The 26,011-nt window shown below is 40.5% G+C and overlaps 1 protein-coding gene across 5 annotated transcripts in view; it reads right to left on the bottom strand.

Annotated features, from left to right (window-relative positions):
• The window catches only part of LARP4B (La ribonucleoprotein 4B), a 108,722-nt gene that overhangs the window by 13,780 nt on the left and 68,931 nt on the right, over nt 1-26,011 (bottom strand). For 2 of the 5 annotated variants that reach the window (XM_051835914.2, XM_070056003.1), the window contains 7 exons: nt 23,170-23,306; nt 12,768-12,871; nt 9,713-9,823; nt 8,107-8,160; nt 7,817-8,026; nt 3,750-3,856; nt 3,087-3,338 (listed from right to left, as the gene is read on the bottom strand). In XM_051835914.2, the coding sequence (XP_051691874.1) occupies nt 3,087-3,338; nt 3,750-3,856; nt 7,817-8,026; nt 8,107-8,160; nt 9,713-9,823; nt 12,768-12,871; nt 23,170-23,306 (975 nt within the window). Of the gene's footprint in view, nt 1-3,086; nt 3,339-3,749; nt 3,857-7,816; nt 8,027-8,106; nt 8,161-9,712; nt 9,824-12,767; nt 12,872-14,589; nt 14,874-23,169; nt 23,307-26,011 lie in introns of those variants that run through there. The other 3 variants (XM_051835916.2, XM_070056004.1, XM_070056006.1) reach the window with 2 other exon arrangements.

Raw genomic sequence — 26,011 nt, 5'->3', positions numbered from 1 at the left:
TGAGGCCATCTGGGGAGTGAACCAGAGCATGGAAGATATCTCTTCCTCTCTTTCTCTCCCTGCTTTTCCTTATCCCTGTCTCTCTGCCTTTCAAATAAACAAGATTGTTTTATTCTGCTACCGAAAGAGAGAGAGAGAGAGAGAGAGAGAGAGAGAGAGAGAGAGAGAGAGAGAGAGAAAAGTGAAATCAATGCATATAAGGGGTTTCAAGAAATTCATCACAATGAGCATTACAAAGAAAATGACAGAACTAAACTTTTTTTTCAAAATACATTTAATTCCATTTTCTATGAATTTTTGGAAATACCTTCATAATGTATAAGATGGAAAGAAGATTAGAGATAATATTCACAACTGCCTTTACAGAAAACCAAAAAGTAGTCTTGTCTAAGATGACAAAGCTAACAAGTAGAATGAGCTTAGATCCCCTCAACTTCTCAGTCAAACATGGGATGCTCTCTGAACCCTTCTGGTAGCCCCTCAAGCAGAAGTAAGACACAAGCTGTTGGGATTTTGGAACAAAGTCAGGCCACCTCCTGCAGAAAATCTGCTCTCTCCTTATGTAGCAAAGCATTCTGGAAATAGCTCCTGGCTGTCGACTACTAGGCCCTGGGTGAGACTAAATGCTTGACTATGGCACATCAAATGACAAAGAGACCTCGGCTGGCTATCACGGATGGGGCACTAACCTATAAAAAGCTGGGCACAAATGCTAACCATTGACTGTCTTACAAGGTTGGTGCTTGGCCATTCAGTGACCAGTTCTCCTTCACCTTAATCCATACTTAGGGCATTCGTGGGGCCTGTGTTGAGAGACAGTGATGGGCCGGCATTACAGATATTCATGCACACTGTATAGAATGGCCTCAGGATCACTCCCCAGAAGGCCAGGAAACTTTCCCAGTGGGCAGAACTCTGGATGCACTGTGTCTGGACTTGGGAATGTAGAAAGAGTAGATCTGTACTAGCTCAAGAGACAGGAGCTTGTATCTGGCTGGATGAGAGATTTCTAGGAGTTGGAACTCAAAGCTTGATAACAAGGAGATCTGGGAGAATGAGTGTGGGATGGACAGTATGAGCATGTGTGTTGTGAGTACTGTCCAGAGGAAAGGAAGAAATCGTGCAGAAGCTCAACCCAGGGGCAACCCGACCACAGTCGTTCTAGTCCCTGGGGAGTGCAGAAGCTACGCTTTGCTGGAATAGACCTGTGTCCTGGATACAGATGTGACCACCATGGGGTTCTAGCAGCATCACTCTCGGCAGACCTAATCAAAGACTTTCCTCACCCTAATCAAAGACTTTCCTCACCCTCATGGTGCTCCATGTGTTCGACCTAGAAACCTGCTGGCTATCAGACTCCATTATTGAGAATCCAGGCAGGCCAAGTGAAGACTCAGCTACAGTTCTGGGAGGAAGGGGAAGTGTGTGATTCAACGTAGCACCACAGCCAGAGGCATGGTTCTGGCACCGTAAGGAGAAATCTCTGTTATACTGCAGAGTTAGTACTTCTTTCAACTCAGAATACTGTTGGTTTGAGTATCTTATTTCCAAAGAGAAATGCTTCTGTAAGGTGAGGAGCTAACAGTGGTTCCATTGAGACAGAAACAGAAACAGTCACCTGGCATATGGAGTTCTTCATCATACTAAATCCAGCCAGGGTGAAAAGCCCTGCAGTTGGCTGGCGCCATGGCTCACTTGGCTAATCCTCCACCTGCGGTGCTGGCACCCTGGGTTCTAGTCTCGGTTGGGATGCCAGATTCTGTCCCGGTTGCTCCTTTTCCAGTTCAGCTCTCTGCTGTGGCCCGGGAGGGCAATGGAGGATGGCCCAAGTGCTTGGGCCCTGCACCCACGTGGGAGACCAGGAGAAACACCTGGCTCCTGGCTTTGGATCGGTGCAGTATGCCGGCTGTGGCGGCCATTTGGGGGGTGAACCAACGGAAGGAAGACCTTTCTCTCTCTCTCTCTCTCTGTGTCTAACTCTGCCTGTCAAAAAAAAAAAAAAAAAAAAAAAAAAAAAAAGGTCCTGCAGTTGACTATTGTACAGGGTGAGGGAGAAAAGCATGCCTGGACCCTGGGTATCCTGCAGAGTGCCTCTTACCCACCCCTACCTGCAATGGGGAAACAAGGTGCGACATGACCAGTGTGCATCAGTTCCTTCAATAAGGAAGATCTAGATCGCCCTTCTCATTTAAGAGCCCTGAGCACTCAATGCTTCATCTGAAGACAGAGGAAACATAAGACAAAGTAGAAGAAGAAAGTTACAAATATTAACTGTGGCTTCATGAACAATTACAGAAACAAAGACTGTGGAAGCTATGCATGCTTTCTCAGGAGCGCCATGTGTATTTATCAGTATATGTTAACTAAACTCTTCACTGTTTATTGTTTGTGGCTACAATTAGGGATTATTTAAGGGACAGCATAACTTACTTGTTGTGGACAAAGTGAGACTCTATATTTACGTAAAATCAACATCTGTTAGGCACAAGCATAAACGTGTAATTGCTACCATTTGTATACTGATGAAGGATATACAAGGTGATTGGATAATCCAAGTGGCATACCTTATTGGTTAACAAGTTACTGTCTCTCAGCTTCAAACCCACTTTTTATTAATATGTTGTGATAATGTGGCTGAGATTCTGCAAACCTCATTTTCCTCACTGCCCACTGGAAAATGAGCAAGGTGAGGAGCCCACTGGACAGAGCTTGGAGGGCATCCTTTGTCAGAGGCCAGCGACAACCACCAAGGTGAGACTGTAGGCACAAACAATGGAGTCTAGGAGCTGATGAGCTCCAAAATTCTTTGCAAATAATGACTGTGACCTCAAATAGTTCCACTTCATCTACACTTCTCATGGAACAATTTCATACTACAAAAAAGATGAAACAATCTAAATCTTTGCTCTAATGTAACCGCAAACAGCAATTGCATAAACTCCTTGATGTTTATAGCCTTCAGTTTGGCTTTCTGTGATGTATGTGAAAATATTATAAAACAAATCTAAATTTAAAAATTTAAAAACATTAATATTTTATGACAGAAATATAGTTTACATTTAGCAAACCTTATGTAGACAACTCACCTTCCTCTCCCTAAACCAGGAGAGGATTCAAGACTACCTGGCTCCACGCGCCCAGTTCCAATCTCTCTCTTGGCATAAGCTGAGGGGTTTTGTATTCGTGTTCTAGTTTGCCCTGTTTGCCTTGTCTGTGGGCTCCGGACACCATTAATTAATCGATCTGCAGTGAAGTTAAATATTGAAGGACTTTCTAATAGCCCAGGGCCTCTGTCTGCACTAGGAATCGCATGGCGCAGATGAGACTTAGTAGGATTCCTGAAAATAAAATGTATGTGCTCAGTTATGAATCAAATAAGGCATTACATAGTAAGCATGCTAGTGCGATATCTATGCTAAAATCTGCTTCCTCTTTTTATAAAGATTTGTTATTTAGAATAGCTAACACTCAAAGGCCCTCCTTTGCTGTTTGTAAGTCCAAGTCCAACCTAAAAATAAGGCATATATAGGGCAAGCTGCCCACAAGTCTTCTCTGCAGAGAATCTAACCTTTATGTAGGAAACTGTAGCACTAATTTGATTGTTTCATTTTTACAGAATGTTGACATTGGCTTTGAACAGTTTTTACCTCTTGTGAACATTACTAGTGGTCAAATATATCTCTTATTACAGATGCTGAAAAACAATAAACATGAAGCAAACAAACTTTTGAACCACTGACAGAACTTGCCTGCTTCTGGGAGGATACTGTCTGAGTGAAGTCAGAGGAGAGGCTGCAGGTTTGAAGGTTGGAGACGTAAACCCGTTTATAAATCCAGTATTTGGAAATGGAGTTACCTATATTCAATAACAAACAAGTAAACCATCCATAAAACAGATTTCAATTTGGTTAATATTATCATATCTTGTGGTAACCTTGGTAATTTCTTAGTCTTGTCGGGGATGCTATATTCTACGTTATACCTAAAAATAACCGCAGATTGGCAGAGCATTTTATAAGATTATTAGTAATGGCTAAGATTTATTGAACACTCATAACAACCAAGCCAGTTCGAAGAACTTTTCTGCATCATCTCAGTTAATACTTATAACAATTCAAGGAGCAAGATAATTTCTACATGTAGAAATTGACATTAAGATAGAACTCTGCATAAGATCACATGGGATCCATGAAGACAAGGACCTTGAGACAAGTACTGTCTGTAATGTTTAAACTAACTGTTAGTAAGAACACCATCTGCATTACTAGTAAGAATTAATTCTTGGGGTCGGCATTGTGCCATAAGGGGTTAAGCTGCAACCTGCAATGCTGGCATCCCACATGGGTGCTGACTTATGTCCCGGGGACTCCATTCTGATCCAGCTCCCTGCTAATCACCTGGGAAAGCAGCGAAATATGGCCCAATGTGGGAAACCCAAATGAGGCTCCTGCCACTGGCCTGGCCCAGCCCCAGCTATTGCAGCCGTTTGGAGAGTGAACCAGCAGATGGAAAATCTGCCTCTCCCTCTCTCTAACTTTGCCTTTCTTTTTTTTTTTTTTTTTTTTGACAGGCAGAGTGGACAGTGAGAGAGAAAGAGAGAGAAAGGTCTTCCTTTGCCGTTGGTTCACCCTCCAATGGCCGCCGCTGCAGCCGGCGCACCGCGCTGATCCGATGGCAGGAGTCAGGATCCAGGTGCTTTTCCTGGTCTCCCATGGGGTGCAGGGCCCAAGCACCTGGGCCATCCTCCACTGCACTCCCTGGCCATAGCAGAGAGCTGGCCTGGAAGAGGGGCAACCGGGACAGAATCCGGCGCCCCAACCGGGACTAGAACCCGGTGTGCCGGCGCCGCAAGGTGGAGGATTAGCCTATTGAGCCACGGCGCCGGCTCTCTAACTTTGCCTTTCAAACAAAGTAAGTCTTTTTTAAAAATAGAAGTAAATCTTTATTTTTAATAACTTTATCAAAATTCATCAAATTTCTCAATTTAGGGCCATCTATATACTTACTGCTACAAACTGCTTATTTTACAATCACAGCCTTTTAGAGCACTATTATTTTAACCTTTAGTTTCATGCACATCTTGCTCTAAAGATCAGGATATTTTTAGATCATTAACAATTTAAGTGATATATGGCATACAAATATAGCAGAGTTCTTAATCCACTGTTGTGGCCATTTGGGGAGTGAACCAGCAGACAGAGGATCTCCCCCACCCTGCCCTTGCTGCTCTGCATTTCAAATAAATAAATAAATACATCTTTAAAAGTATATATTAACCTTTCTCTCTGTCTCTCTCTCTCACTATCCACTCTGCCTGTCAATATATATATATATATATATATAAAGCTCAGAATTCTAAGTATCGGCCAGCTGATAATAAAACTTAGTGCTGAGTGGGTGGGTACAGAGGGAAGAAACACCAAGTTCCTAAAGTTGTACTTAGGAAATGCATGAAGTCTGAATTCCTTAAGCAAAAGGTTTCAGGGGAAAGGGAACCAGTGTTGAAATAGTTAAATAACCAGACCCAACAGGAAGCTATAATTGAAAAAAGGGATATTAGAGACAGGTTAGGACCAAAATAATTCTCCAATTTAAAAGAGAAAAATTTCAAAGCAAGAAAAAAAAATGCTTCACATTTTCTTAAAATTTCTAATTCACTGTTTGAGAAACTGTATTGTCAGCAAGAATCAGACAAATTCAAATTATATTACACCAGAAGGGCCATCAATTCAAACTTGAATTCTGGAGACTGTAAATCATGGTAATGCCAATAAGGACTAGCCATTTCACACTAAGAAAATTTCCACACAGAACTGTGATGTTTCATTAATAATCCTCAAGAGTTGAAAAATAAAATTGGCTGTTAACACAATAATTTAATATCAAAACCTACTGGGAATGAACAAGTGCCCTCTCTTCATTTTTGCTCAAACACAATGTTTAAGAAAAGTAAGAGAGCTTTAGTGGAGGGTTCTGACCTCTCATTCTCAGACTTGGTCCAAACGACCATCATAAACAGCAACCTGAACATAAAACACAAGTTGAGGACATAACTAACCCAGGATCCCAAGCGAGCCCAGTACAGACTAGGGATTAAATGGAGAAATGGGAGAAATAACTGACTGCAGGAAGAAGTGAATAGGAAATATTTTTTCAATAGCATGAGTCTACAGATTATACTTCCTCTTTGGTCCTCTTGACATATTTCCAGAAAGGGAACTAAACTACCCTGAGTACACCTTTACAGAATGTAGCAATACTTTTTTAAAAGCAGCACAGTTTCTTACCACTGGGAGTCATTCAAATAAGAAATAACTGAATTTTAATCACTTGTATGCCAAGCATTTTTTTTATTGCAGTGGTTAAAACTTTTGGTTATGGGCCCCTTTGGGAATTCCTCCTAATTTGTTTCTGTCCCTGCCTGCCCTTCATTTTGCTATAAGAGCTACAGTTTCCTCTTCTTAGAAACCTTAGATGACTTCCTCTAAGCCACAAGGTAAAAGCCCACCCATCTCAGGAAAATGGCTAAGAAACTGGGCAGTCTGGCTCGAATCATTCAGCAGCCCCACTCCCTAGCTCCCTGCACACGTTCTATACTTTAGCTTAGAAACACTCTCTCTAATCCATAACCATCTGTGTGCTTTAGGGCATGAAATTTATTTTCATGAAGGTTCCTTCTGATAACCCGAAAAACTCAACTTCAGTGACAGCACAGTACCTGATAACCCTCTGAATTATTAAGTTTAATGGCATTTTGTATTTGTGACTTTATTGCAATTATCACCTGCTTGATGTATGTCTTTTCTACTCTGAGGCTTTTCACAGATATATATTTTTACTTTCTAGATTATATCAGGCAATAGCAATCCAAGTTTCATCAACACTTTTTCTCTCAAAGTCTTTGTTTTCCATATGTATCCTCTTCTGCCTGTCAGTGGTAACATCTCTGGATGACAGGGTATCTGGCTCTCAGTCATTTGACCTTGAGTACCAACTTGGTCCACAGTCATATCCTGGACATGAACTCTTACCAAAGCTATTAACTCAATACCTGCTTTCTGACGATAATCTATGCATTTTACCCTTCTATCTCTCTTATTCAAACTAAACCTGCAGTGCTACCTCATATAAATCTCCTTTCATCTTCTCCTCTTAACCCATACCTAAACTTCAAGAATGCTTCTATTAAATACTACTGATTCTCACATATCCCACTCTAAGTCCAAGGCGGAAGCCTCCTGATCTTCCTATTATCTATAGCAGCTTAGCTGAAGCAAATGATGGAATCCATTAGAAATTTATAAATCCCAACCACAGCCCTTAACACAGGCCAAAGTTTGGGAAAAAAAATAATAATCATATTAAACCAGCTCAAAGGCTGGTATGAGAAGTAAAATAAAGCTTGTGAGATAGCATAGGTTCTACTTGTCTTTGACTGTTATAAGCCTATTAAAGTACCTCTTTAACAAATCTCCCTTCCATTTCCTTTTGTGTTCAAAAGGTCATCAGCTACACTAGAGCTCTTATTACATACTGTGTCTTTGAAGGAAAAAAAAAAAAGCTGGACAGAAGGGGAAATGCGCTGGGCAAGGACTATGAGATCAAGATCATAGCATTTCAAAGTTTTTTCAAGCAAATGGCTCAGTTCTTATCACCCAATTAAAACTCAAAACCCACAATATAACCTGAAGGTTTATTTTTGGAATGGCAAATTGCATACTTATCTGGCTCCCATATTAGACTAGGCTTTTAATCCTTTAAAGTACCCGTGTCTATCATACATAGTTCTGTGAGTAAACTCCACGTAAAGACTTACCAAGGGTGGATCGAGATAGCTATGCGTTGTTGACCATGTCTGGGGGGCAATCAGGCTGTACAGAGGAAACTGTTGTTGGGGACTGTATACTGGAGGTAAATAAAATGATGTTGTGTAACGCTGCTGTGTATAAAGGTTCATGTCGAGAGGTCTAAATCCATTCTTTGGCAAAAACGTGTTTATAGCTATTGCCTTTGCTTTTATCCGCGCCTGTTTGAAAATATTTAAGTTCCTATTAGAATACTTAAGAACAAGTTAGAAAATAAAGCACAACCAAGAGTCTTGTTTACCTTAATTGGTTTTCCTTGAAAAGTTTTGACTTCTTCTCGCAGGTATTTGTAAGCCTATGAGCAAAATCAACAAAAATATCATTCTGTTAATCTTTCACTAAGATAGACTGATAATCAGTTCAAAAGATCAAATAAAAAATTAAATAGCTACCCTATGGTGGACAAGACCTAGCACAGTGATGACTTTTTTTGGGCCACAGATCCTTAATATAACATCACAAGAGCTAGGGAATTCTAGCCAAAAGTCTCAGAAACAAGATTTGTGCACAGTTTCGTTAAATATTAATAGATACTATCAAGTCTCACAAAGACCCAATGCTGAGAATCTTGCCCAAGGGGAAAATGATGACAACTGAGTTCCAATTTTGAAACCAAGATTACGCAGTTCAGTAGTAGAAATGCTGGGGAGGAAGGAAGGCTGGATTCATAGTTTATTCAAGTAATTATGTGTGTGTGTGTATATATATATATATATATATATATACACACATGTAGATATATATATGGCTCCTTGCTCTTCTCCAAATCAAATCTACATTAACCTCCTTATATAACTCTGAAGGCTCTGACACTCTGACTCAACCTCAACCAACCACACTCATCAGGCAGGTCAGCAGAGCTCGCTCTATTCCACAAACATGGTGATTATGATCTCCCATTCTCCCCCTTTCCCCTCCTATCCAACTAAAATCCATATTTCAGGTTTTTTCTCTTCTAAACCTCAATAGCATTTACACAATTTAACACTTTATAGCACCAAGACATTTGTTAATTTGTTTTTCCCAAATAAGATGCTTACTTTAAAGGCAAGAAAATAAATTACTTAACTTCTTATGTCTCCTTAAGGAGCTCACTTCTCATTACCCTTAAAAGCCTCTTTGTCACACACAATGATGATATAAAGATTAAGGTAAGGTTAAAATTTCCAAAAGGCCTTTGCAAACAGTAAAATCTTTCTCTGCCCAGATTTAAGAACAGAACTGATTTTCCTAGGTGGTTTACCTTAACAATTTCTTTAAGGAAGTAATGTCACATGTTTCTTTTTTTTTTTTTTTTTTTTTTTTTTTTTTTTTTTTGACAGGCAGAGTGGACAGTGAGAGAGAGACAGAGAGAGAAAGGTCTTCCTTTTGCCGTTGGTTCACCCTCCAATGGCCGCCGCTGCAGCCGGCGCACCGCGCTGATCCGATGGCAGGAGCCAGGATCCAGGTGCTTTTCCTGGTCTCCCATGGGGTGCAGGGCCCAAGCACCTGGGCCATCCTCCACTGCACTCCCTGGCCATAGCAGAGAGCTGGCCTGGAAGAGGGGCAACCGGGACAGAATCCGGCGCCCCGACCGGGACTAGAACCCGGTGTGCCGGCGCCGCAAGGTGGAGGATTAGCCTATTGAGCCACGGCGCCGGCCTATCACATGTTTCTTATATGGCTACAAAACTTACCTATAAAAATACACACATTTAAGTTTCCATAACTTGATTTTATCTGCAGCTTACATTCAAACACCACCACAATACGAGAATAATCTCAATGTCCAAATTTAGTCCCATTATATACTAGTAATAAGCACTGGTAAACTATGTACTTCATGAGTACTAGTGGGAAGAACCTACCTGCTGTGCATCAGCTTCTGTTTCAAACGTAATAAACCAATTATCATTATAGGCAAATTCACAGTTTATAAATTTCGGTAAATTATTTCCTTTAAATAGTGCTTCTACTTCCTATAGGAAATAGAGAGGTTAAAATTTAATTCTTAATTATGTCACTTTTGTCCTCATCAAAATTTTTACAATGCATAACTCTTAAGGGCACATCCTTAAAGTCTAACATATGTCAATGTGTTTCAAAACAGGCTAAAAGTTTCAGTGGGGTTTCCAGAATCAGAATCACAATAGCATAGGAAGATAACACAGTTCATTGATAGTTGTTCCATTAAGCTACATTAATGTTAAAAACATATTACCATCATATCACTCAGCTAATAAATACACTTTAAAACAAAGATAAAATATGCGAAAAATCAGGGTTTTTAGGCACTGGACATCAGGCAGTAAAGGAGAATGATCCCTCAGAAAGGGGACATTAACAAGACAAGCCCCTAAAGTGCCCAGCTGCCCACTGTTGAGTTTTGAGGCAGCAAGAGCAAGAAGGGTAAGTGCAGACTCGAGACCTCTGCCCTGGGTCTTTAGCCTGAGGCTGCGAACAACCACCTGAAATGGTTAGTGGGTGCAGCTCCAGAGTGAGCTCACTGGGAGGGGAATGGCGGTCTTTCCACCAGCCAGAGCAGAAAACTTTACTAAATTCACAGGATTTCAGGTAGGATTACTGAGAAGGGTATCATCTCAACAGGGGGATCAAACAGTCCAAGAACAAAGGCTCCTCTGATTCCATCTTACAAATACTAAATATTCCTTAAACATCAAACGGGTTCTAGGTTAACAAACTTCATTTCCAAGCAAAGTTCAAAAAACTTATCAAAATATTCAGGATCCAGTAAATTTCAAAATGCATGGAAAAAATTACCAAGTATGCCAAGAATCAGAAAAAAATATGGCCTTTAGTGAAAGATCTATCAAATCAGATCTATAAATGATGTGGGTGACAAAAAGACAGGAACATTAAGATATATATTCCATTGGATTATACATATTCCATATGCTGAAAAAGGTAAAGATTTAAACAGAAATATGGACATTTTTTTGACAGGCAGAGTTAGAGAGAGAGAGAGAGAGAGAGAGAGAGAGAAAGAAAGGTCTTCCTTCCGTTGGTTCACCCCCTAAATGGCCACTATGGCCGGCATGCTGCTCCAATCCAAAGCCAGGAGCCAGGTGCTTCCTCCTGGTCTCCCATGCGGGTGCAGGGCCCAAGCACTTGGGCCATCCTCCACTGCCTTCCCAGGCCACAGCAGAGACTGCGAACAAAACCAGCACCCCAACCGGGACTAGAACCCGCAGTGCCGGCCGACATGGACATTTAAAAACAAAAATCCACACTGAATTTCTGGAGATGCAAAATACAATGCCTGAAATTGGGAAGTACACTGAATAGGATTAATAACTAGATACTTTCCGAAGGGAAAAGAGAGAAAATATTTAATGAAATAATGGCATAATGAACTTCAAGTACAAGAAACTAGAAAGCTATACCAAGACACATTGCAATCAAATTGCTTAAAACCAGTGATAAAAATCTTTTTTAAAAAATGTCTGACATTAAAAGGTTAGAAATGGAAAACTGGAAGAAATTTGTTGTAAGGTAAAAAGAAATGGCATTATGCTAAATACAGAAGGATACTGCTAAGTTAAAGGTGTCAATTATAAAGCTTAAAGCAATCATTAAAAATAATTATATCTAATAAGCCAAAAAAGGGAGACACAAATACTTACTTTCTTGTACTTGAGAAAGAAAGAGAGAAAGGTCTTCCTTCTATTGGTTCACCCCCCCCCCACACACACACCAAATGGCCGCTATGGCCGGCACGCTATGCCAATCGGAAGCCAGGAGCCAGGTGCTGCCTCTTGGTCTCCCATGTGGGTGCAGGGCCCAAGCACTTGGGCCATCCTCCACTGCCTTCCTGGGCCACAGCAGAGAGGTGGACTGGAAGAGGAGCAACCGGGACAGAACCGGTGCCCCAACCCGGACTAGAACCTGGGGTGCCGGCACCGCAGGTGAAGGATTAGCCTAATGAGCTGCAGCGCTGGCCCTATATTCAAAATCTTAATAAGGGGAAAATATAATCTTTATTTTCTTCTCTCCAAGTATTATAATACGGGTCTAGTAAAAACTATTTGAACTGAACAGAAAAGACACTTTTTAGAACAAGATCATTCTTATAGAGTGACATAATTCTTAGGGCTGGCACTGTGGCAGATAATGCCTACAGTGCCAGCAGCCTATAGGGCCACTGGTTCATGTTCCAGCTACTCTACTTCCCATCCACCTCCCTACTAATGGCCTGGGAATGGTCCAAGGGTTTGGGCTCCTGCCACACATGTGGGTGATGCAGATGACGCTCTTGAGTTCAGCCTGGCCCAGTGCTGGCAGTCGTCTGGGCAGAGAACTAGCAGATGGAAGTTCTCTCTTTATCTTTCCTATCTCTCTCTGTAACTCTTTCAAAATAAACAAATAAATCTTTAAAAAAATTAATTTACCAAACAGTATGGATCTCTCAAATTATTATATAAGCTACTGGTTCTCTAGGGATGGTCTCCATATTCCATTTTCACAATAAAAGAGCAAACACCCTCGCTTGTATCCGCAGCAACTGCACTGGTGCTAAGAGAGTGCTTCACAATGACCTGCTGTCATAAAAATATTTCTTCTGGAAAGTTATTTATCATAAAATGCTCAGTTCTTACTGAATAAAATTTTTTTCATTTTTAATGTCTAAATACTGAAATACATAAAACTTATTTTTTAAATGTAAAGTGTATAAAGTATAGCTGAGATCAAAGGTTTGAGAATAATTTCCACATACAAGTGAATCAGATTGTAATGATCAAAGTGTGTAAATCTTAGAAAAACAGTGAGATTCTAAGTACTTAAAAACAAATCCTCCAAACCACACATGTTGGCGGGGGCAGGGAGGGGAGGGTGGGAAAGGGATACACACACAAAAACGCACAGGAAAATGTTTAAGTACCCCTCACAGGGGAAATTACTTACTTCCACAGGGGTAGATTCAGATATTTCTCGCAATATTACTATGCAACGATTTTGATTTGGCCTTACTTTTTCTCCCTTCTCATCCACCTGGACTAAAGGTAAAGCTAGAAAGAGAAGAAAAATCAAAGGTAAAACACAAATATTAGAACATGATAATCCAATGGAATGTATTACACTGTGACACTAAATGGGTTAAAGAAACTATATACAAAAAGCAAAGTAAAAAGCCCATAGAATAAAAAGTATATTAAAATACAGGGTTAATGGCTTTCTCCTTTCTACAAGACCTGAAAATAATTTTGTCTTGCAACTTTTTAGTTATAAATAGTTCGAAGACTCACACAAAATTCCTGAGTACCCTTCACCCAGCTCTCCCTAGAGTTATATGTGACAGCATTATTACATAAATGTGACACATTGCCAACCAAGGATGCCAAAGTTGGTGTAGTACTTCTATCTCATCAACAGGCCCAATTCAGATTCCACAAGTTTTTACATACACTGGTTTGTGTCTTGGTGTCATTTCTATGAAATTATGTTATGTGTAGATTCAAATCACAACCTGTTGTGATCACAATCAAGGATCAGAGGTGTCCATTAGCAAAGAGACACAATATACCAATATTAGGAATAAAAGTGGTTATTATCACTGCAGGTTTATCAGCATTAAAAGGATCATAAGGTAAATACCATGATAAATTTCACACCAAGAAACCTGACAACTTACATGAAACAGAAATGTTTTTTGCAAGGCACAAACTATTAAATATCACTCTAGAAGAAAGAAGTAATTGGAAAAGACCTGATTCTATGAAAGAAATGGAATTTGAAATTTTCCCACAAAGAAATTCAAGGCCCACACGGTTTCACTGGAGAATTCTAGCAAACGTTTAAGAAAAAAAATACCAATTCATTAGTACAAATATTTCAGAAAATTACAGAAGAGTGAATGCTTTCCAATCCAATTCATCGAGCCAGCAGATCTCTGATGTCCAAACTAACCAAACACATTACAGAAACAAATAACCTACAGACCAGTATCTATCATAGACACAGATGCAAAATGTTTTAATAAATGTTGGAAAACTGAATAATATATAAAAGTGGTAGTAAAACAGAGTGAAATCAGTAAGAAAAATCTGACTTCTCAACTAAAAATCAAGCAACTTAATTCACCATATTAATGATTTAAAAAAAGCAATCATCTCACAGCTGTAGGAAAAAAAGTACTTAGCAGGGCCAATGTGTGACAGAAGGTTAAGCCTCTGCCTGCAGCGTCAGCATCCCATATGGGTGCCAAGTACCAGCTGGTCTGCTTCCCATCCAGCTCCCTGCTAATGCTTCTGAGAAAGCAGCAGAACATGGCCCAAGTACATGTGGGAGTCCCAGAAGAAGCTCCTGGCTCTTGGCTTTAGCCTGTCCCAGCCCTGGCAATAGTAGCCATTTGGGAGAGTGAACCAGTGGATTGAAGATTCTCTCTCTTTTTTTTTTCTCTCTCTCTGCCTTTTAAATAAATGAATAAATCTTTAAAAAAAAAAAAAAAAAAGGAAAAACAGAAAAAGTATTTGGCAAATCTAATACTCACTCCTGATAAAAAATTTTCAGAAGTCTAGGAACAGAAGAGAGCTTCCTCAACCAGACAACTATCTCCTATGGAAAACTTACTGTCTCCTAATAATGTGATACTGAATACTTCTCCCCTCCACCCCCCAGTTAACCAACAAAGCAAAGCAATGTGCTGACTCCATTTCCATTCACCGTTGTATTATGGAGGTTCTAGTTAGTTCACTAATCTAAGAAACAGAAATTTAAGGCATACAGATAGGTTTAAAGGGTAAAACTTTTTATTCATAGACAATAAGCTTATTTATTAAAAATAAATAAATGAGAAGGTGGCACGGGCCTTGGCTGTTCCTCTTCAGATCCAGCTCTCTGCTTATGGCCTGGGAAGGCAGTGGAGGATGCCCCAAGTGTTTGGGCCCCTGCTACCATAAAGGAGACCCAGAAGAAGCTCCTGGCTCCTGGCTTTGGATTGGCCCAGCTCTTGCAGCCATTTGGGAAGTGAACCAGTGGATGAATGACCACTCTCTCTGTCTCTCCCTTTCTCTGTAATAAATAAATAAATAAACCTTTAAAAATAAATAATATAAATTACAATTTATTGAGTTTAGCTAGGTTTTAGTATACAATTAACATGTAAAAATGAGTTGCATTTCTATACAAAGGCAGTTCAAAAAGTTCATTGATGAGGCCAGTGATGTGGTGTAGTGGGTAAAGCTGCCGCCAGCAGTGCCAGCATCCCATATTGACGCCAGTTCAAGTCCTGACTGCTCCACTTCCAATCCAGCCCTCTGCTATGGCCTGGGAAAACAGCAGAAGATGGCTCAAGTCCTTGGGCCCCTGCACTCACATGGGAGACCCAGAAGAAGCTCCTGGCTCCTGAATTCGGATCAGCACAGCTCTGGCCATTGTGGCCATCTGGGGAATGAACCAGCAGATGGAAGACCTCTCTCTTTCTGTCTCTGCCTCTCTGTTAACTCTTTCAAATAAATAAATAAATCTAAAGAAAAAAGTTCACGGAAAATGGAATTTACACCAGTTTTATTTTGGTGTAAATAAAACTTAGAAGTACAAGCATAGTTTTTCCATAATACGCATTTTTCTTCAATTTTCTGAAGACTCCTCAAATACACTAAGCTGATAATTAAAACAGAAAATATTTACAGTAGCATTAAGGATATAAAACTAATTAGTTTTGGCTGGCGCCGTGGCTCAATCGGCTAATCCTCCGCCTTGTGGCGCCGGCACACCAGGTTCTAGTCCTGGTCGGGGCGCCGGATTCTGTCCGGTTGCCCCTCTTCCAGGCCAGTTCTCTGTTGTGGCCCGGGAGTGCAGTGGAGGATGGCCCAAGTCCTTGGGCCCTGCACCTGCATGGGAGACCAGGAAAAGCACCTGGCTCCTGGCTTCGGATCAGCGCGATGCGCCGGCCACGGTGACCATTGGAGGGTGAACCAACGGCAAAAGGAAGACCTTTCTCTCTGTCTCTCTCTCTCACTGTCCACTCTGCCTGTCAAAAATAAAAAAAAAAAAAAATTAATTAGTTTTAAATTAGATAAAAGATATGAAAGGTCTATATGCACAAAACTACAAACCACTGCTAAAGCTAAGACATAAAGAGATATTCTGTGTTCCTGGACTGAAATGTTCCATATTGGGTGAGAGGTCAATCCCCTTGAAGCAAAAATCAGTAAAAATGCAATAAAAATTCCAACAGGCCTTTTGGAAAAATTATGTGGAATCCAAAATTCATATAAAAATAAAAAGCATTTAGAAGAGCCAAACAAAGTTAGAGATTTTGCAACTACTTTAAGAATGATTATAAAGTTATGGTAATCAAGATATTGTAATATTATCATCAAAACTGACAAGTAAATCAGTGAATACATGGCCCAGAAGCAAACCCACATATACATGGGCAAATGATTGTGACACATGCACAAACATAATACAGTGAGTCTTTTCAACAAATGATGTTGGAATAATGGCATATTAGATCAGTGCCTCATACAAAGTACAAAAATTAACTAAACAAATCAGACCAAAATATGACATGTAAAACTACAAAAATTCTAGAGAAAAATCGTTGTAACTTTGGACTAATTAAAGATTTCTTAAGTATAATGTCAGAGCCAGCACTGTGGCATAGTGGGTAAAGCTACTGCCTATGATTCCGGCATCCCCTGTGGGCACAGATTCTTGTACCAGCTGTTCCACTTCCAATCCAGCTCCCTGCTAATGACTTGGGAAAAACAGCAGAAGATGGCCCAAGTTCTTGGGCCCCCACACCCATGTGGAAACCTGGAAGCAGCAGCTCCAGCTCCTAGCTTCAGCATGGCTCAGCCTCAGTGGCCATCCAGGGAATAAACAAGCAGATGGAAGTCACATATCTATCTCTCTCTCTCTTTCTCTCTCTCTCCCTCCCTCCCTCCCCCCTCCCTCCCCCCTTCTCTGTATAACTCTGCCTTTCAAACAAGTAAACAATTCTTCCAAAAAATGTATAATCTCAAAAGATCTATAAATAATAAATTAGACTCTATACAACTCTATTTCTGCTTTTTTGCTACAAAAACATACTTCTGCATTTAAAAAGACAAGCTACATCGGGGTTGGTGTTGTGGTGTACCAGGTAAAGCTGCTGCCTGTGACACTGGCATCCCACATGGGTGCAGGTTCGTGTACCAGCTGCTCCACTTCTGATACAGCTCCCTGCTAATGACTTGAGAGAAGCAGAAGATGGCTCAAGTGCTTGTACTTCTGCACCCACATGGGAGACTCAGATGAAATTCCTGGCTCCTGGCTTCTGTCTGTCCCAGCCCCAGCCATTGTGTCCATCCCATTATGCCCATCTAGGGAGTGAACCAGCAGATGGATGCTTGCTCATGTGCACCGTCTCTCCCTCTGTGTGTGTGTGTGTAAATCTGACTTTTAAAAAATAAATAAAAATCTTTTTAAAAATTTTTTTTTTTAAAAAGATAAGCTATAGACTTGGAGAATATATTTGTAAATCACTTATCTGATAAGGACTAGAATCCACTACACACACACACACACACACACACACACACACATTTATGTATACAAACACAAATCTTGGCCAAAGTGATCACAACGGGACATCCACACACACAACCCCCCACGACTCCAGACACAGACCTTATACTTTTTAAATTTTTATTTATTTATTTATTTTTTGACAGGCAGAGTGGACAGCGAGAGAGAGAGACAGAGAGAAGGGTCTTCTTTTTCCATTGGTTCACCCTCCAATGGCTGCTGCAGCTGGCGCACCGTGCTGATCCGAAGCCAGGAGCCAGGTGTTTCTCCTGGTCTCCCATGCGGGTGCAGGGCCCAAGCACTTGAGCCATCTTCCACTGCACTCCCGGGCCACAGCAGAGAGCTGGCCTGGAAGAGGGGCAACCGGACAGAATCCGACGCCCCGACCAGGACTAGAACCCGGGGTGCCGGCGCCACAGACGGAGGATTAGCTTATTGAGCCACGGCGCTGGCCCAGACCTTACTTATACTCTTAACAAAAATTTTTCCAAAATGGATCACAGACCTAAAACGTAAAAGGCAAAACTTTTAAAAACTCCCAGAAGAAAACACAGGAGAAAATCTAGATGATTCTGGGTTCGGCAATGACTTCTTAGATATGACACCAAAGAAGACTTAATCCATGAAAGAAAGAATTGACAAGCTAGACATCATTAAAATGTAAGATTCTTGTTCTGCGAAAGACAAAAGACACATCTGATAAAGGACCATTAACCAAAATGTACACACAAACAACTCAGAACTCAACACTAAGAAAATGAACACAATTTAAAAATGGGCAGAGCACTGAACAAAAACCTCTCCAAATAATATATACAGGGGCTGGTGCTGTGGCTTGCTTGGTTAATCCTCTGCCTGTGGTGCCGGCATCCCATATGGGCACCGGTTCTAGTCCCGGCTGCTCCTCTTCCAGTCCTTCTGTGACCAGGGAGGGCAGTGGAAGATGGCCCAGGTGCATGGGCCCCTGCACCTGCGTAGGAGACCAGGAAGAAGCACCTGGCTCCTGGCTTCGGATCGGCACAGTGCCGGTCATAGAGGCCATTTGGGGAGTGAACCAACAGAAAGAAGATCTCTCTCTGTCTATAATTCTACCTGTCCAAAAAAAAAAAAAAAAAAAAAAAAAGAATATGTACAGGTGGCACATCATCAGAGAAACACAAATTAAAACCACTTTGGTAAACCACTACACACCTACCGGAATGGCCAAAATTCAAAACACTGACAACTTCAAATAATGCTGAGGATGTGAAAAAACAGGAATTCTCATTCATTGCTGCTAGGACAGTTTGGTGATTTCTCCTTATCACATGATTCAGCAACTGTATTCCTTGGTATTTACCCAAATAAACTAAAAACATACATGCAAATCCACACAAAAATCTATGCATGGGTATTTCAGTTTTATTTAAAATTGCCAAAACATGGAGGCAATCCTTTAGTAGATGAATCAATAAATAAAATTAGTACATTCAAAGGAAAATCATCCAGCACTAAAAAGAAATGAGTTATGAAGCCATGCAAGGACAGGGTGGAAGCTTAAGTCCATACTATTTAGTGAAAGAGCTAGCCTGAAAAAGCTATATACTATACAACTCCAACTCTATGAAAATCTGGAAAAGGCAAAACTGTGGAGACAGTAAAAGACCAGTGCCTCCTAGAGTAAGGAAGGGAGAAAGGGAAGGAGGGAGGGATAAATAAGCAAACCAGAGGATTTTTATGGCAGTGAAAATTGTTCTGTATAATACCATAATGGTGGATGGATACATATCATTATATATTTGTCCAAACCCCATACCAAGAATATATTAATATAAACTATGGACTCCAGGTTATAATAATGTGATGTGGGTTCATTAATTCTAACAAATACCAGTATGTTGGGGGATACCGATAGCAGGAGAATCAATGTATTTGGGGGTATAAGGGCATATGAAAACTCTGCATTTTCTTCTTAATTTTGCTGTGAACCTAAAACTGTCCTAAAAAGAAGGCTATTTTTAAAAAGTTTCAATTGTAAAGAAAACTAATAAAAACTGTGTGGAGAGACATCTGAATACATCAGAGAAGAAAAAGAAAATAAAAGCACAATGGGGGGGCAAGCACTGTGGTGTAGCAGGTAGAGCTGCCACCTTCAGTGGTGGCATCTGATATGGGCACTGGTTCAAGTCTCAGATGCTCCACTTCTGATCCAGATCTCTGCTATGGCCTGGGAAAGCAGTGGAAGGACTTGAGCCCCTGTACCAGCATGGGGACCCAGAAGAAGCTGCTGGCTCCTGGCTTTAGATCAGCTCAGCTCCGGCTGTTGAGGGCATTTGGGGAGTGAACCAGCACATGGAAGACCTCTCTCTCTGCCTCTGTGTAAATCTACCTTTCAAATAAATAAAAAATAAATGTTTTTTTAAAAAGCATAATGGGATACTACTATGCTATTTATAAGAAAATCTGAAATTCAAATGGCTGCATACCAAGTTTGGTAAGGATGTGTAACAACGTAACTCTTCACTACTGATGATGTTCACTGTAAAACAGTCCAACCACTTTGGAAAACAGGTGGGTGGTTTCATAAAATTAATCACACACCTACCATACAATCCAGACATTCCACTCCCAGCTATTTACCCAAGAGAATGGGAAGCATATGTCTATGCAGTTTTATGTTCACAGCAACTTTATTTGTAGTAATCAAAAGATAACAGATACCTTAATGGTGGATGAATAAATCAAACCATGGTATATCTAATTCAATGGAATACTACTCAGCAAAAGAAAGCAATGAAACATAAAATAGTATACGCTAAGAAGCCAAATCTACCCCCTCAAATGATATTATATGACAGATTTCATTTATTTAAAACTTCTAGAAAATGCAAACTAATCTATAAAGAAGAGCAGTCACCTGGGAAGGAGTGGAGGAAACTTTCTGGCTGGGGTAGATATGTTCATCACCTTGGTTGCGGTATTTTCATGGGTGGATAAATATGTCAGCTTACCAAATGTGCACTTAAAACATGAGTAACTTAAGGTATGTAAATTATACCTCAGGTTTGATAAACAAAACACTTAATAAGACACTGGTGAAGCCCTCTCTGCTTCTCCCTTCCCCCAATTCACCTGTCTCCACAACATTTATACTGAAATAGAGGTTTTATTCCTATTCATGTTTTTGTACTGAATATATAGCTCTGAAACCATGAAAAAAACAGACAGTTCTGCTTTATGTATGCTGAAACTTTATATACAAAATATCATCCTGTACCTATTTGGAAATAAACTTTTTTTTTTAACTTTTATTTAACGAATATAAATTTCCAAAGTACAGCTTATGGATTACAATGGCTTCTCCCCCCCATAACTTCCCTCCCACCCGCAACCCTCCCCTTTCCCTCTCCCTCCCCCCTTCCATTCACATCAGATTAATTTTCAATTCTCTTTATATAAACTTTTATCAACATGATTTTAAAATTTATTATTGTTAAAAAATGTAGGCTTTTCTCATTTTATTAGTGAATATAACATAATATTTTTAGTGTATTTTTTTCAACTGGCAATCTCAATTGTATTAAGTGTAAAACCATGGCATTTGGCTGGCGCCACGGCTCACTAGGCTAATCCCCCGCCTTGCGGCGCCAGCACACCGGGTTCTAGTCCCGGTCGGGGCACCGGATTCTGTCTCGGATGCCCCTCTTCCAGGCCAGCTCTCTGCTGTGGCCCGGGAGTGCAGTGGAGGATGGCCCAAGTGCTTGGGCCCTGCACCCCATGGGAGACCAGGATAAGTACCTGGCTCCTGTCATCAGATCAGCATGGTGTGCCAGCCGCAGCAGCCATTGGAGGGTGAACCAACGGCAAAGGAAGACCTTTCTCTCTGTCTCTCTCTCTGTCTACTCTGCCCGTCAAAAAAAAAAAAAAAAAACCACAAACCACACACAAAAAACCATGGCATTTGCATCAGATATAGCATGATATGTACTAATATGTGTATCGTGATATAAAATAGTATAGAGATGCAATTTAAACAATTCAGTCAATACTAGTTACCGTATTCAAATTAAAATCAAATCTTTTCACAATAATTCACTTTGGGCACGGGGATAAGAGATATGAGATGAGAACTGTGCTTACTTGAGCTTACTTGTGTCACTATCTGCAGAACTCCCCAAAATATGATAATATGCTAACTGTATTCAGATCACACAGACTATTACATATGCACATACATTTGTTTCTGTCCAAAGACTGAGTGAAGAAAGACTATCAGACACTGAAGAGCTAAATACAAATGGAAAAAATAACAGTGCAATTCAAGAGCTGTCCAAAAATATAATAAGAGTAGGTGGCACTGAGGTGGGGATACTGACAGTTTATCTGTGGATAAACTGGCTCCTTTAAGTAACAACATGGAGGAATCAAATATCTTTACAGGTTATATGAATGATTCCTCAACTGAGAAATTTATGCCTAAAAGGAATAATCAAATCTGGGACTCCTAGTAATAACAAAGTATGGACAGGTACAAGAAAGCTATTCATATTTTATAGACAGATTCCTCTTCTCAATGACAAGACTAGAAAGCCTAACACCGTCTTGGAAAATGGCGGTCCAACTTTGACAATTCATGGCTAATGGTACTATGTTTGCAATTCCTTTACTGTCTACTTCAATAATTTAATAACCTGCGGCATGTGTCTAAGGACAGAAAAACAGAAGTAACTTATATTTGTGGTGACAAAATCCAAACTAGTATTAAGTCAAATCCACAAGGAAAAAAAAAAAATCTGCCCTGAATGTGTCTTCAATACAGCTAAACCAGGGTCAATGTCTCCACATTAAATGTTAAGTAAACTCATGGCAGTGAGAGGTTTGCATCTTTAATACAGGCACAGCAATGTCCAATCATTCAAAAGTATGTAGGTTGTGGTGAGGGAGAAGTGACACAATCCCCACTGCATGCTTCATGGGGATATTACTCAGAATTGTACAATATGTCAGTCCTGAGGAAGAAAACTACAGAAATAATTCACATGGTATTGGTAGGCTTATTTTAAAAAGTTAATTATTTATAATTAAAATATTTATAATTAAAAACAGTACGACAAAATAATAAACAAAATGGATCAGTTATAGAGGCTTAAGTCTTCAAAGCAAACCAGGACACACACAAACTATAATTGTGACATTATAGGTAACACTTTAAATATTTACATATCTTAAAGTTTCTGTGGGTCTCTGATGTAACATTTAAGCTACTCATTTGATGTCACCAACCTTGAAAATAACTTCATTCACAATACCCTTTTAATGGAAAATTCAATATTATTTCTTCAAAACCTAAGCAAGAAGCTAACCTCCTTTAGTGACAAAAATGCTAATTAAAATATTTTATTTTTAACCATAAATACTGTTATTTATTTTGTAATCTATGAAAGTAACAGTCCCAAATTCTCAAGTCTGTGACTATTTCAATGACATGGTGTTTGTTCCAAAGTCATCATAATTGGGATATTTATTAATCAATTTAAGTTTTTACAGGTGTAAAGGGTTTAAAAGATTTCTTTTCTATTTCAAATGACACATAATCTGTCTGAGGTTTTGTTATGGATTATAATAGCACTCCTAGAATCTAACAAGCACAATACTAAAATTATCTAGACTGGTCAGAAAGAAATGGAAGGCCAGGAAAAACTGGATTTCCTATCAAATGCTTTAACATTTCATGGCTGTAGATTTAAGGATTCACACTGATAAAACTAATATTGTAAAATCAAGTATTCATTTAAAATTATCATTTACTTACATCTTAGCACTTCAACAATCAAATCCACATCAGTACTGAGTTTCTTGATATGGTCAAGGTTAGCTACCGTTGTAATTGGCACATACTGATCACTATCCATCTGTGATATAAGATACATGTCACTAGCAAGATTCTCCCTGTTGAAAGAAAATAATCTCATTTAATTGATATTCTTTAAAAGGAAGCTTCATTAATAACAATATTGGTTTTACAAGTGGTATGAGTGTGGTAGGATATTGCTTTGGAGTAAATCTAAGTCCAATCCCCATCTGTTATTTGCTGTCTCTCTAGCCTTAGGCAAATATTTTTGAAAGACACTTGGTGGGGCCAGCGCTGTGGCATAGTGGGTAAAGCTGCTGCCTGCAGTGCCAGCATCCCATATGGACACTGGTTTGAGTCCTGGCTGCTCCATTACCGATCCAGCTCTCTGCTGCGGCCTGGGAAAGCAGTGGAAGATGGCCCCAAGTCCTTGGGCCCCTACACCCACATGGGAGACCCGGGGGAAGTTCCTGGCTTTGGATCGGCACAGCTCCGGCTGCTGTGGCCAATAGGGGAGTGAACTAGCGAATGGAAGACCTCTCTCTGCCTCTCTTTCTCTGTTAACTCTTTAAAAAAAAAAAATCTTAAAAAAAAAAAAAAAAAAAAAAAGAAAGACGCTTGGTGAGGCAGAGAGAGCAGAAGTAAAAGCATACTGCACTTCATGTAATCAAAATTAATAGCAGGTAATTCTTTTTAAAATGCAGTTATTGGGCAGGTATTGTGATGCAGTGGCTTAAGCTGCCACTTGGGATGCCCACATCCCATTATCAGGGGGCCTGGGATTGAGTCCCACCCCTCCTTGCAACACAGCTTCCTACTTATGTGCCTGGGAAGGCAGCAAATGATACTCCCAAGTAGTTGTTTCCTGCTACCCACAAGGGAGACCCCATTGGAATTCCTGGGTCCTGGTTTTGGACCAGCCAGGCTCAGCTGTTGGGAGCATTTAGGAACCAAGCCAGCAGGTGGAAGATCTCTTCCTCTCTCTCTCTCTACCATTCTGCCTTTCAAATAAATAAATTACTTAAAAAAAATTACAGTTCTACAGTTCACCTAAATAGTGTTTGAGCAGCTTATTAAAAATACATACAGAATTTTTAGCCGGCGCCGTGGCTCAATAGGCTAATCCTCCACCTTGCGGCGCCGGCACACCGGGTTCTAGTCCCGGTTGGGGCGCCGGATTCTGTCCCGGTCGCCCCTCTTCCAGGCCAGCTCTCTGCTATGGCCAGGGAGTGCAGTGGAGGATGGCCCAGGTGCTTGGGCCCTGCACCCCATGGGAGACCAGGAAAAGCACCTGGCTCCTGGCTCCTGCCAGGATCAGCGCGGTGCGCCGGCTGCAGCGGCGGCCATTGGAGGGTGAACCAACGGCAAAGGAAGACCTTTCTCTCTGTCTCTCTCTCTCACTGTCCACTCTGCCTGTCAAAAAAAAAAAAAAAAAAAAAAAACATACAGAATTTTTAAAAGTAAGAAAAATCCAGCTGATAGGTAAGGAAAATATGAAAAGACCAGGATAAAGTCAATACCCCAATTGCATGCTGCTAATTCTGGAACACTTGCTAGAGAAGCTGCAAATCCGGCTCTGGCTTCCTAGTAGCCAGAATTAAAAAGAAGGAAACAGGATCAGTAAGTTTACCCACAGGGTCAAAAGGTAAGCCATAAATAATCAGCAATGTGGGCCAAGATGATCTATTTCCTGGTGTTTTGGCCAAAGATGAACAGTTCTTGTGAGTTTTCAGAAAAAGACAACGTGTGATGTATTGAATAAGGTCCCCATAAACATCTCAAAACTAAGTATACTTATGGGCTTCATAGGACCTCTCCTTACAATGTTCCTCACAGTCATAGGGTTCAACAGAAACACTGCTCTGCCCCTCGTGTCCACTATCCATCTCTCGATGTAAGTGATTCTGGCCCATGAGGGGTAGATAAGGGGTTAGGTAGAGTGAAAGCTAGCATCTTTTGTCTGTAAACTCAGGGTTCCTAATTTGTGAGAGGAAAGAAGACCCAACACAGAGCCCTTTCCACCTAAGTTGCAGGCAGCTTCACTGTCTTTGATGAGTCCTTGTCAGACACCACTGAGATGTTCAGGGCTCCAGAGACAACACTTGAAGGAGTCGTCATTTTTGATAGCCAACTTTATATGTGGCCAATCAGTTACCTTTAGACCCCCCAAAAATTACATTTAACTCAATCCTATCTTCCTGTATATTCTGGCTTGCCATTTTAATTTTAAAGATTCTACAGTTTTCAGGGCCAGTACTGTGGTGTAGTGAGCTAAGCCCCTGCCTGCATGCTGATCCAGCTCTCTGCTGTAGTCTGGGAAAGCAGTAGAAGATGGCCCAAGTGTTTGGGTGCCTGCACCCAGGTGGGAGTCCTGGAAGAAGCTCCTGGCTCCTGATTTCAGATTGGCTCAGCTCCGGCCATTGAGGCCATCTGGGAGACTGAACCAGCAGATGGAAGACTTCTCTCTGTCTCTCTGCCTCTGCCTCTCTCTAACTCTACCTCTCAAATAAATAAACAAAATCTTAAAAAATAAAAAGATTCTATAGTTTTCAACATAAAAGGTATTCAGGAGAAAAGAACTAAAAATATGAGTGCTATATAAATAAAACAATTGGCTACTGCAGTTGTCTGCTGTATTTTGAGAAATGATGTAAGGACATCTGTTCTCAAACATTAGTGACACTGAAGCTTCTAAGACTCAATCATCAGACACTGTGATTCAGTGGGTTTGGAGTGTGTCCAGGAATCTGTTTCAAATGGCAATCCAGATAATGATCATCAAGAGGGATTTACTTTCTCAACC

The sequence above is a fragment of the Oryctolagus cuniculus genome, chromosome 13, assembly GCF_964237555.1.
Source record: "Oryctolagus cuniculus chromosome 13, mOryCun1.1, whole genome shotgun sequence".
In the NCBI taxonomy this organism is placed as follows: domain Eukaryota; kingdom Metazoa; phylum Chordata; class Mammalia; order Lagomorpha; family Leporidae; genus Oryctolagus; species Oryctolagus cuniculus.
This window is presented reverse-complemented; position numbering and strand designations above follow the sequence as displayed.